The sequence below is a fragment of the Lissotriton helveticus genome, chromosome 4_2 (genome assembly GCF_964261635.1).
Source record: "Lissotriton helveticus chromosome 4_2, aLisHel1.1, whole genome shotgun sequence".
Taxonomy (NCBI): Eukaryota; Metazoa; Chordata; class Amphibia; order Caudata; family Salamandridae; genus Lissotriton; species Lissotriton helveticus.
The window spans coordinates 121,050,998-121,064,697 of NC_136064.1; the positions used below are offsets into that span (position 1 = coordinate 121,050,998).

Consider the following 13,700-nt stretch of genomic DNA (forward strand, 5'->3'; position numbering starts at 1 on the left):
ATGTGTTTTATGAAATGTTGAATATACTGATGTTATTTATTTGATTATCTAATTACTTGTTGTAGAATGTTTTATGGAAAAGTACTTTATAAATAATTTAAATAAAAAATTGTTGAACTTTTTATATGAAATTGTATTTATTTTTAAACATTTTAAATAGTTTATTTAATATATTATTATTTCATAGGAGGTTTTATTTCAAGTACCTATGCCTTTATTTTCTGTGGGGGGTTTGCTGTGTCAGTGGTTGGTCAAGTGGTTAGCCAAGCTTACTACTGAACTTAATTCAGCTATAAGTTTCAGCAATTAGAGTTTTGGGTACCTTTGTGGCTGTGGAAATTTAACTATGACGTTTGTGAATCAAAATGGGCTCCCTCTTTTGAGGGTGGGTGCATGCCCCTCAGTAACCAGACCTAAATCACTCCTTATTACTCCCTCCTTTGTAGCAACGTCACATGTAAGAATCTCCTAATAGCAAACACAGGAGAGTTGGATATTTACGCTCATAGGTTTTTTAAAAGCAATTTTGTACTTTAGTAGTACTATTGTAGTACTGTAGCTGTAGTTTTAAATGCAGATTGTGAATATGTCCACTATTTTTGAATGTCATAACTCTGCCAATTCCTCTAAAGGAGTGTTTGTCCTGACTGCTTTTTGGTATATAAACTATCTCAAACAGTAGTTAAAGTAAAGTCTAGTATTCATTTACAGTAATCTGACTAGATATCAATATTTATAAAATTAATGAAATCCATTACAAAAACAAAAAAGCATAATAAGTACAACAGCCATAAAATAATTTTGAACTACTGCACCTCTAAAATTGTTAGCAAAAAATGAATGGGTTAATTAGTCACATAACAATTCAATCAAATTTAAACGCTCATTACATCAATCCTCCCCAATACTACTCATTGTTCTTATGAGGAAGAACACCAAAACAGTTACATTACTTCATCAGCTTATCAGTTGAGGATATTCTCCCAAATATTATGACTTTAGAAGTCAACGTTACACAGGTTGCTAATGCGAGGTACGCACAACCGATATGGAATAGAAATTCTCCCTCAAGCTATCAACAAAGTTGGTGAGCACAGTGCTGTAGGCCCCTTCTAAGTGCCTGATTACATTGGTGTAGGAAACGGCTCTGACCCTTGATCAGATCTGTTTCTACGGTATCGTAATCAGCTGTTCGGATTCATTTCCGACTGACCCATTTTGATGGGGTTGTTTGGAAAGGATTCCAAACCAGATTTCCGAATGGCCTCTGACGGACTCAGAGAGCCTGTCTGCCATTTAGAAAGCCTCTGGTAATTCCTCAGGTGGCTCTTTCGGCCCGACGGATTGCAATGGTAGAATTCCACAGCCTTTCTGTGCCGGCGTTTTTGACACAGAAAAGCTGTGGGAATCCGACTTTGGGGGCCCCAGCATTGCCCCTATGGATTCAAGGCCTCTGGATAATGACCTAGGGAACACCTATTGAGCAGATGTTGATCCATGTACCCGGTGACAGGCACGTTGAGGTGCCTACCTCGGAGAGAAGGGATGTACTGCACCTCAGCTCTTCACAATGAGAGCACGCATTCCGGTCGGAATGCAGGCTACCATTGTAAGGAATAGGATTGTTATAGTATAGTGTTCAGTCGCATCCTACTTGCTGGATTGGGACTGAGAACAGGAGGTCGTTTGGTCCCAGTTCCCAAATGATGTTGGATGGACTCAGGTCCATCCAACATCATAATCAGGCCCTAAGTGTCAAACCATCAGAAACAGCAGCAATTTTCAACTTCTTTTTCTTTACTAACAGTTCATAAATACCCACAACAACATTCACATACTAAAATATGGAGGTTGGGGGAAAGTGTACCACACCTGGCTACACTACTAAAGGTGAGTAAGCATCCAACTTTCCAGAATACTTATACTTTTCCTAGAAAGACTCTAGAGACTTTAAATGCCTACCAGTTCCTGTTGTGAGTATCATCTTCAACCTGCTGGAGCCTGCCATAAGCAGAGGCAAGAAAGATAATTTCTAGAAAGATCACTAAACTGGAAACATTAACAATAGGACCTGTTCTGCACCTTCCAGGCTGTTTGCAAGAGGTACGTATACATTTCCCATGCAAAAGAATGAACAAATAAAAATAGATCTGCTAGTATATCTCTGAATGCTTGTCGCTCATGCCACCAGAAACTGTTTGCATGTTCTTGTATACATTGTAAACATACCAATTGTAATACCACACAAGTCAATTATCTGATCACTTGCCCCCGCAAAGCTTTAAAGACCAAAATCCTAAACTACATTTGATGTCAATAAAATGGAATGATAAGCGGAGAGAAATATATTTTTCAACTGCCAAGTAGCAAGATGGGCTCTGTGAGGAGTGGAAGCTGTGCAATATTTTGCTTGGGACCAAGACTTGGGGCCAATGACTGCTAGTCTCCCCGCTAGGAAATAGGACATCACCCAAGGAAAGCAAAACCACCTGCTATGGAGATTGGAGTGGAGTGTATTGGAGACCGAGATGATGCCCATTGCAAAGTGTGAAGGGACTACAATTGCAATAGTCAGCCATTGACCAACTGTAGATTCTAGTTGCAACAACTGTATCCCAGCAGAGGGTATTTACAAAGATTGCCACAAGGAGAGTGCCTTGTAGGGTGAGTGAAGGCTTCACAGTGCCACATGTGATGACCTTCTAAGACAGGAGGAGCAGGTGTGAAATTTCTGCTAGAGTAAGATGCCAAGGCCTGTGTGGAGTCTAGCAGTGACCCGGAATACCATGAGGAACTGCTGAGGTATGGACTACCATGTGGTGAGGGACAGAGTCTTGGCAGGTAGTGATATATCAACTCTGTTTGGCTGGAGGGGCTGCTGTTATCAGTGATTGCTGATGATCGGGCCGTCGTCCGACAACTGTAAATCACGCAATCCAAGAGTCACCACCAAGAATGAAGGATTGTTTCAGATTTACCCCATTAGCTGATGAGGACTCTGGGATTAATTATCTAGTTCACCTCCCATTGGGGATTAATACTATGATCAAAGATGGAACCAGCTACATAAGCTCTGGACACAGAGCATACATGTAGCTAACACCTCCACCAGGACCAGAGCAGTGTGAGACCCTGCAAGCTTCATCGCTGCTGGAGCGTGTAAGACTTTTTACGGGCCTATCATTGGATTCGCTACTAAGAATGCTGAGGCACCTATATTTAGAGTCGGAGTGGACTTTTGAGTTAATGATTACTAGTAAGAATTCCCTAGATGTGGCACCAGGGAATAGGGAATAACACCTACCACATTACTAAGAGTGGGTGGGACAGGGATTTGTCAGAAAACACTGGACGCCCTACCTTATGGTAAATGTGTTATTTTTCATGCATGTCATAATACTATTTGAATGTGTAGAGTTACAGATCAAATAGGATTTGACTGGACATTAATTTATTGATACTGCTGAATGCTCCTTTAGTTGTGACTTGTGGTCACTAACCTTTAATTTACACTTTAAATGAGAGGTAGCCTTGGACTGCTCAGCTACAGATACCATTGAGAGTCAAGTGCGGAAGGAGTACTTGCCCAAGTTGCACAAGTTCTATAGTAGTTTGTGACTAGGAGATCAGGAGAAATAGGCCTCAACCCATTACGTTGAGCCATGAAACCCAACAGTCTAGTCAATCAAGGTATCATTTTAGGTGCATAAGAGAGACAGAAACAAAAGTAATTAGGAGGGTCATCGCCGGTCAGGGAACAACATGCAGTTCAGGTATTGGTCCCGCAAAAATGACTCACTTTTTCTATTGAAGCTGCCAACACATGGTATCATGGGGTAAACAAACCATGAGCAAGGAAAAGTGGAATGGGAGAGGCGGAGAAAGAACAGGCCTCTTGTGCTTCTTAATTCACAAACATTGTGCTGCTTTGTGCCCAAAATCTGGTCATGCCCTGTAGATTGGATAATGGTACCAGACTATTGCGGTGTAAATGTAATGTTACATAATTAACATGCCCTCAATATCTTGCTTCATTAGGGGTAATGGATCAATATTTTTGCAACCGCTGTGCTGGATGTGATGTATTCAGTGTGAGGTTGCTATGGTAGAAAAGACAGCAGATTAATTAGCAATGAATGTTCATGCAAGATTAGTCAACATTTATAAAATAATCCTTGGAATTCTCTATCTGAATATATACCTGCTCAAGAGGTGTGTTAATCTCTCTCTGTAAAGGATGGTGAGCGGTGCAAGACACCATAATAAAAACAAGGATGACATAGGCCTGTTAAATGTAATCAGGAAACCTTTACTGGTATACACTAGTGGTGGAAGGCATTGTAATGCACTTTGCATTCACACATTTTATGCCATGAATTGAGATAAATGCCTGAGATCTAAAATTACTATTAGAGAGAAGCAATGCATATAGAATTTAGACAACATGCAAGGAACTTGGTGAGTCTTGAATAGTGCACTAAAAGGCCACATTCAAAATGCTATCGTACTAGGTAAATGTTCGTGGTTGATACACTAGTCTCAAATGCATCTTCAGGTGCAAAACTGAATTGGAGAAGTTTAGACAAATATCACATGTAGATAAACTTAATTTAATTTGGTGGAGAACCGTGAATTTTCATTTTCAATAATGGCAAGAAAATAATTCAATAAGCATAGAAGAGCCTTGCACATTTCAAAATAAATTCTAAGTACCCCTTGAATAACTTTCCCTATTCCCTCCCTTCACTAAACATATCCCTGCCTAGGTCATGTTACTCTCCATGTGACTTTATCCTACTTCCTCCCCTCATGTTCCTCCTCATCTTTCCCTATACAACTGCATCTAAACAGTTCACATTTTCCTCCCACATCTACTACTTGACTGCTGGTTAGTAAACTCTGCCAGAACAGGACACACAGTGCTCTTCTGTCCCCCCTCAGATGATAGCTTTCCCCACCTATTTGCTTTGCTTCTTTGGCACATTCCTCAACAGAGCAAACACATGAAAAGAGCCTATCCCACATAAATGAAATCATCCTCCTCCATGACAATCAGTCAGGACTTAGATATAGTTGAAGCACAGAGTCATCACATACCTATCCTCAGCATTTGATTCAGTAAACCATTTTATGATTGTTCAAAACTTTAATCTACTCTCCCACACTAACACTTTACCTAAGGTGTCCAACATCAAATCAGACTCTTCAAAAAGATCAAGCCTCTAATTTTCAAACATATACCTCAAACTCCTTTCCTCACCAAATTACACCTTGGCAGAACACTCCCAACAGGTATTCCAAGAATGCACCAAGCACCTTTGATGCCAGCCTCACTTTGCAGCTCACCTAGTCACCGGGGCTAAAAGGTTCTATGAGGACAATACTCCAATTCTGATTATACTTTACTAGCTTCCCATTAAGGCCTAGAGCCTTTATATTTCACAGGGCCATATGAATACTCAGCACACTCTTGTACTGACTTTCTACCACATTAAGAAAAGCACAACCCTAAAGCAAGCTCTCTGAGGGAGTGTTCACAAAATAAGTCTATTCCATCTTCTATAAGGATAAATCCATCTTGTGAGCCAATAAAATCCTTCTCATAACATCATCTTCCTTTATAATAGATAATTGACATTAATTAGACACTGGCAGACTGGAATAGCACAACTAAACTCTCTTCAGAAAACTAATATTTTTCTTGTCTCTAATTTTCTTCTACAGAATGTTAATGACTTTGTTTTCCTTGTTGACATCACTAATGCTATAGTTTCTGTCATCAGTGTAATTCACATTGATATGGTTCCTATTGCGATACTCCTCACGCTGTCTACACTGCTGATACTGCATATGTAATTACTATTTAAGTGCATTGATATCCTGTGGAGTTTACGTCACACGAATAAATCAGCACGGGTACAATTAATATCATAAATGTAATATATAAACACACGAATTGGGACCTACTATACCAATTCTTCATGGCATATACTAAATAAAAATCAAGTACATATCTGGTTCAAACAGAGCCTTAACGTTCTGCCCCATTAGATACAGGGTTACTCATTCTAACCACTGACAGTGTCGCTGTCAGTGGATAGCAGTCGGTGACAGACAAAGAACGTCTACACTACAGCAGAAGAACATGACAGGAGATGAAAGTAATTATGTGAACTGGGAAAATAACCAATCATTATAATTTTCTCCGGGTCGATTTACAAGCAGAGGTTTCCAAACAGGTCTGGCATTGAGCACAAACTATGAGTCAGCCAGTTAATGTTGGGATTGATCTTGTTGTGCAGCCAGGCAAACCTTCTGGTGGAAAGCTGCAAGATATCTGAGAAGGAATTCATAGACAGTAAGTGACCTACTGGTAAATGGGGACTGCCTGGGGAGAGCTGCCATGTATCTCCCTTGAGCGGGAGTCAGTACTGAGAAACAAGGATGTGTTGATTGTAAATGTAATGTAAATGTAAATTGATACTTGTATAGCGCACTTCTCACCCGCAACAGTCTCAAGGCGCTTGTACGAATACCGCTGTGGAACCCATCCTGGCTTTCCCTATGAGGTGACCACTCCTGGGCACCCCCAAGGTGGAGGCCAGGCATCCTTAGCGTTGTGGGGGCTGTTGTGGAGATTAAGCAAGCTATTGCCCAGAGTTGCAGAGTGGGACTCCATGATTGGAATAGGCACCGAGGCGAGAATTATCGAGTCCGCGGACATTGACCCAAGACCCTGCCGTGTCGGGAATTGAACCCTGGTCCCGGGCCGACCTCTGCTTCAGGGTCTGCCGCTCTAACCATTGAGCCACACTTCTCCACAGGCTATAGCAGCAGAGAAAGTAAAGGGCATATTTACCGATATGTTACGCAGTGTATGTAACATTAAATAACACATTATTACCTTTTTCTAGTACTGGTGCACACTGTGCCGCCTACCGCTAACACAGACCATTGATGCCTGCATTGTTAGCACCTTCCTGCACAAAAACAATTCCCTGAGGTATTTTCCTCAGAATGCGGCACACATAGAAACGGAAAAACCAAGGAGTATTAAGGATAGTTCTCCTCGTTGTGCCACCCCAGGGGATTTGTAGCAGTTTTCGCCCTTGCTCAGGTCTACCACTTACGGTAGATATGGGCACAATCCATGGGTGTTGTGTGGGAACACCCACATACCACCTACGGAATGCTTCCCTAGGTCAGAGTAACACAATACAGCAATGTGTGCTGCTTTATGTTACTCCAGCTTTATGGTGCCACTCAGGGTCATGCAAAGTTGGATTGCGTGCTTTGAGAAATTGCACTTAAAGATTACGTCAGGTATGCACCATTTGAGTGGTCCAAAAGTGACACTATCCTGTAACAAATATGGCCAAGTTGCCCAACATTGGGGCAGGTACTGTGAGGGGTAGATGCAAGAATCATTTAGATGTTTGAATCCTAACCACTTGAACAGGAACTCCTATAGCCCGAGATGTAAATGTACCCCAGACAAAAACAGACAGCAGAAAATGTCATAGTCTACAAGAGGTGCAGGTTCCTTTGACAAATCAACCAAAACACACTCACACCCACTGAATAACACCTCTGAAATATAGGACAGAAAGAGATAACCAACTTACTTTACCAACCAGATACTGAAGCCGAGTCCAAAATTAGACACTGTAGACTCCACGTTAGATCTGGGGTGGTAATGAGGGTCAAATGAGAGCCTGAGCGGGGATATGACAGATTCACGTGATGCAAGATCACCACAATATGTAACTTATAAATGATAATGATGAACATAATGAACATATGTATTCATTCTAGTTTGCTGATGAGAAAGCAACATGTGCATGTTTTATATTCCTATTTCACTCCAGTATGAATGTTTTTGTAAACAGGTGATGTTAAAGGAAACTCCCTAATTGCACTGTGCTTTGGGCCCTTCGCCTATTACACTCTCCCACTGTGTGACAACTTCAACGAGATCACCTTTGCCTGCGCTGATGACAAATCCATCCAAGAGATGCAGAAATGGTTGAAGAATGAACCTGATACCATGGATTATAGTCATGCTATGAAGATGATTTGTGAGCTTCAGGCCACAGGGTAAGTATGTTGCTCTGTATTAACACAGTTGTACTTTGTTTTCCTATACAGCTTCTCTTTTCATAACTCCTATAAAGAATATGAGTTCTCATAGAAAGGAGCAAACACGACAAAATGAAATGAAGGTTTTGACACCCCTTTTAGAAGTGTAAAAGACAGAGTAATCTTCTTTGCTTTATACTTGGGCTTCCATGATCACTTACTCAGTTACACACAATCACAGATAAACCAAAGGCTCGTAAGCTACCCTGCATTCTTTTAAGTCAAACCACTTTGTTCCTCTTTTGTAGAAAATCTTTAATTCCATACCAATTGAATTTCAGATCATGATTTTAAAAGTGTTGATTTAGTTCCTCACTCTGACTTGTACCTGTTTATGAACTGGAACATTCATGTCTTCAGACTGTTTAATGAACGTTGAACACAAGTGGGAAATTGAGTGTATGAATTACATTGTTGTCTTCCTCATTACTTTATAGTGAACATAAAACAAATACTCCCCTCGTGGTTATGGAATCTTTAGTGGATTATCATCTCATGACTCTCATCTCATTGGTTGGTGATATGCTTCATCACCACAAATGTTCCGTGAGCCCGCTTCTTGCATTTCCGCTTGAGGCTCCTTTGCAATCCCTGGTCTGTTGACTGGTGGGTCCCCACAAAGGGCATTCTGATTTTCCTTAGGCTTCCCTGGTTGTTCCGGATGTGCGCTGACTCCCTACCAAGTGGTGAGTCTCTCAGACCTTGATGGTCTGCACTGAAGCCTATCTCTGCTTTCTGCGTGGGTTGCCGTTGCCAAGGTTTATTGGGTCCAATCCGGAAACCGACAACGCAGCACTCCACATCCTTTGTGGGACAGCTCGATTTCAGATCCTGGTCATCATCAACGCCTCCTGGTCCTCGTGGCTGAAGAATCAAGCTTCACCTTCTTCATCTGAAATCACCTGACATTGTGGTCCTGGTCACTGGCTAGTGACATAGACTCTGTCCCCTCTGCTTTCAGGTTATTCTCATCTTCGATCCAGGCTTGGATCATGCCGGACACTTTCCTCTATGACGGCTGCAGCACTTTGCAGTAGATCACCATTGAAAACGACGACGAAACCCGACACCAAAAAACACCTATGCACTCGGCTTCCCTGGGTGAGGTACGAGTAGTCCGGTGTTCCCGTGGGTTGTTGGCCCTAGGAACCCTTAAGTCTAAAAAGGTTTGTTCAAAGTCGTCATCTAAGTGTCCTTTATCTTTAAAATTCTAACCGCAATTTTCCCCTTAGAAGTTAATGGTGATTTGCGGCTGTGTTCACACACTGTACACGTCCCCTGTGTCACTACCTTGGGTTGTTTCTGGTGGCCTCAATAGTTCTGAAGGCTCTAGTGCTTGTGTCTATGCAAGTCGTGGTTCTTATGCCACTTTCCTAATATATGGTTTGGTACGCCCCTAGGGCTCAACGTGTATTGTGCTAGTTTACTGTGTGATATTGTTTTCCTTATGTATTTTTGCCTCTAGCCTCATAAAGAGACTTGAGGGATGTGTTTGGAATACATACATATATTTTATATATGTACCTGGTGTGGTTCTCCTTTCATTTGGTCATTCTCAAGATTATAGACTGGTAAAACACGCTGCTTTACATTCCTCCAAGACTTAGCCTGAATGCGCTCTCCACAGCTACCACTAGGATAGCATTCTATAAAGATTGTCTTTAACCTACCATCAATAATGGGTCATTTGGACCAGTGCAAGGTGTCCACTAGAATAGTGAACAGCATATGCCAGGCCCGTTATGCCCTAGGGGCCTCACAAACCATATACTACAATAGTGGTATAAGAACCATGTGAGGGACAGAAGTGAGGCCTAGGGCCTGTAGAACTGCTGGGGCAATCAGGAACCACCCAAGGTAGGGGCGCAGGAGACCCATGGGAGACGCCTGCAGTGTCTAAACACAGACGCAAATCAGCATTGACTTCAATGGAGGAAATACAAGTTGCAATTTTAAAGATTAAGGACACTTGGGGGTGAACTACGATGGAACCCTTTTAGACTTAGACACTTCGAGAGTCAAGACCCATGGGAGCCCCAGAGTACTCATCTTACCTCACCCAGGGAAGCCTGGTGCATAGGTGTCTTTTGGTGTGGGGTTTAGTTCTCGATTCCAATGGAGAGCTGCGAAGAAATGCTGCAGGCGACCAGAGGAAAAGTGACCGGTGGACCTGAGGGTGGATCAGAGCTATAAAGAAGCTGAAAGCAGAGGGGACAGAGTCTGGGCGTCCAGCCAGTGACCAGGATGACGACAGGAAATGCCAGCCAATGTCGGGTGCTTTAAGGTGAAGTAGTGGAAGCTTGACTCTTTAGCCACGAGAACCAGGAGGTGTTGACGATGACCAGGAGGTGGATTAAAGCTGTGCCATGTCAGATGTCGGGTGCTGCAGTGTCGGTATTCAGATTGGACACAACAAGCCATGGCAACAGCAATCCATGCAAGAAGACAAGATTGGCTTTGGTGCAGACCAGCAAGGTCTGAGGGACTCACCCTTTGAAGGGCAGTCAGTGCATGTCTGTAGATGTCTGGAAGTCCATATCCTGTGTCACAGATTCTTCGGGATCCAGTGGGAGGCTTGAAAATGCAGACTGGCAAGATGCTTCTTTGGTGCCTGTTTGAACGAGGAGGTAACTCCTTGACCGCTAGGGAGATTGCTTCCATCTTCCAGTCAATATGGAATGTCGTAGGTCCAAGTTTTCATCTTCAGAGTTTTGTCCAAGGTAACATAAAGTCCTAGTGACTGGGTTTCTATACTAAGTTTAGGGGTTTGACTGACTCTAGGGTCCCACCTATGGGAGGACCTGGGAAGAGGGTGGTTACACCCCTTCCCCTTTGTCCAGTTTTACTCCAGAGCTGGGGCAGAGCTCCCAGCAACCGGGTTGAGACAGTGTCTCAAAATCATTCACTGATGGCAAACCACCCTGCCCAATACACTAAAGCCTGTCTGGGGAGGTGTTGGCAACTCCCTGGACAGGAAACCTACTGTCCAGGCCTCACCTGCCGGAGTTTCATCCAGCAGCAGGAGGTCAGACTCGTGTCTGTGGCAGCAGCATCCATTTTGTGATGCTGAGGCTCTTCAAAACTATTACTGGGTATACCAGTGCATACATGTCTTCTCCCTGTAGAAGGGTGGAATGCCACCCCTGCTGCCACAAGTTCTACTCACTTTCAAAATTTCATTTTACATTTCTCAAAAATCCTGCTCAGTTTGATCCATCTTCATAACACTCAGCCCTTCTGTATCAATTTTGTTTTGCTATAGATGAATACACAAAATTGTTAAAGATGGTTAGTGTTAAACTTTTTTTATTCTCAGTATCAGGTTTTCAAACTTGTTTCAAGAAAGCAATCAAACACCAAGCGGAAGAATGGTAACCCACTCTCATATTTGGCCAGCGAGTGTCAAAATGGCATCATCTGCATCCATTGGCTGAAAGTATTATGGAGAACCAACATCCAGACCCCATGATTGTTCACTGTGGAGGCAATGACCTAGGCACAATGACTGAGATAGGACTGAAAATCCTAATAAAGAATACCTTTGAACATTTAATGCGACTTTTCCCACATACTGCCATGGCGTTTTCAAACATATAGCAGAGGCAGAAAAGGAAGAGGTCTTCTGAATTCTGTCTGGAGACAGAGAAAGCCAGGAAACATCTCAATAAAAATGTCTCAGCATTCCTCAGAGACCATAACATGGTCTCTGTCTACAATAATACATTGCCTTTCAACACGCATGCGATAAACAGGAGAGAATGTGTTCACTTCCCAGATGAAGGCAATAGAGTGTTCCTGCACAGTTTGAAATCCTGCATTCACACGAATATGTAGTTATCATATACGCAAAATTTACACAATAGCTCTTCCAAGAGCCACGCTATGTCCCAAACCGTTTTCGACTCTGCGGATCCACAAATCAAAAGCAGATACTCAATGAAAAAAATCACATTTAATAATTCTAGTAAAGACTTCTCAAGGGATTCTCACAGTGGGTATAACAGGGTCTAAATTGATATTATTTTAGGTACAAATGTGGGTTTGAAAATGTGTGCAGCAGTGTTGTATGTTATACAAATGGCTGTGACCATGAATGTATAGGTTCATCAATGGGTGTAACAGCACCTATATGGGTTTGTGAATGGGTGTGACTTTTGTCACTATGGGTTTGTGAATAGGTGTCACAGAGTCTGTGCAGGGTTGTAAATGGATATGAAAGTCTCTGAGTGGGTATATGAATGGGTTTGACAGAATCTGTGTGGGGTTCTATTTGCAGTGACAGTGATTGTATGAGTTTTTGAATAGGTGTCACAGAGTGTGTCTGTGAATAGCTATGACAATGTTTGCTTAGGTACAGGAATTGGTGTGACAGTGTCTGTAAGGCTTTGTGAATGGGTGTGACATTGTCTGTATGGGTATATGCATGTGTGTGACAAAGACTGTATGGTTTGTGAAAGACTGTAACAGTGTGTGTATATGTTTGTCAACAGGTATGACAGTGACTGTATTGGATGTACATGGGTATGACAGTGTCTGTATGGGTATATGAATGGGTGTAACAAAGCCTATATAGGATTGTCAATGGGTGTGGCAATATCTGTATGGGTTTATCAATAGGGGTGACAGTGACTCTATGGGTTTGTGAATGGGTGTATCAGTGTCTCTATAGGTTTGTAAATAGGTATGGGGTTATGAATGTATATGAGAGTTGTAAATGTGTATGATAGACTCTCTGGGGTTGTGAATGCTATGACAATGTCTGCATAGATTTGTCAGATGGTGTGACAGTGACTGTATGGATTTGTGAATGGATGTCACAGATTCGCTAAGGGTATGTGAATGGGTATAACACTTTCTTTATGGGTATGCAAATGTTTATGACAGAGTCTCTATGGTATTGTGAATGGGTGTGACAGAGTCTGTATGAGTTTGTCAGTGGTTGTGACAGTGCCTGTTTAGGTATATGAATGGATGTGGCAGTGTCTACATAGCTTTGTGAATGGATGTGACAATGTATGTATGGGTTTGTGAATGAAAGTTACAGTGTTTTTATGGGGTTGTCAATGGGTGTGACAGTGTCTGTATAGGTGTAACACTGGATGTGAGAATGACTGTATGAATATGAGAGTGGGTGTAGCTGTGTAGCTGTGATAAGAAGAGAGTATAAACATTTATATATATTGTTGTATATGTGCATACTTTTGTAACCGATTTAACTTAGCGGGTCACCTGCAAAATTACACGGGGCTGCTCTGAGCCTCGCCAGGAATCTAAAGATTAAATTAATAATCCCATAAAATTGGGGCATATTTATGGCCATAATACTCCCTCACTTCTCATTGTATGCATTCTCAAGGGGTCAGGAAACCTGTCACCTATCCTCTTCACTTAATATTCACTCTATGTTTTACACACTGGCAACCGTTCCCTGGCAAACAAAATGGTATTTTCTGCCACGGTGCAGCCAGCCAATCAGGAGTTCATAGTGCATGTGAATCTGCATCCCCAGATATAAGCATGCGTTTTCCAGTTAAACTACTGAACATATGTATACCAAATCA

General features: G+C 42.1%; 1 protein-coding gene across 1 annotated transcript in view; it reads left to right on the top strand.

Moving 5' to 3' along the window:
- Nucleotides 1-13,700, top strand: part of LOC144751963 (nicotinamide N-methyltransferase-like) — a 78,851-nt gene that overhangs the window by 55,454 nt on the left and 9,697 nt on the right. The window contains exon 3 of the mRNA XM_078639925.1: nucleotides 7,890-8,097. Within this exon, the coding sequence (XP_078496051.1) occupies nucleotides 7,890-8,097 (208 nt within the window). The remainder of the gene's footprint in view (nucleotides 1-7,889; nucleotides 8,098-13,700) is intronic.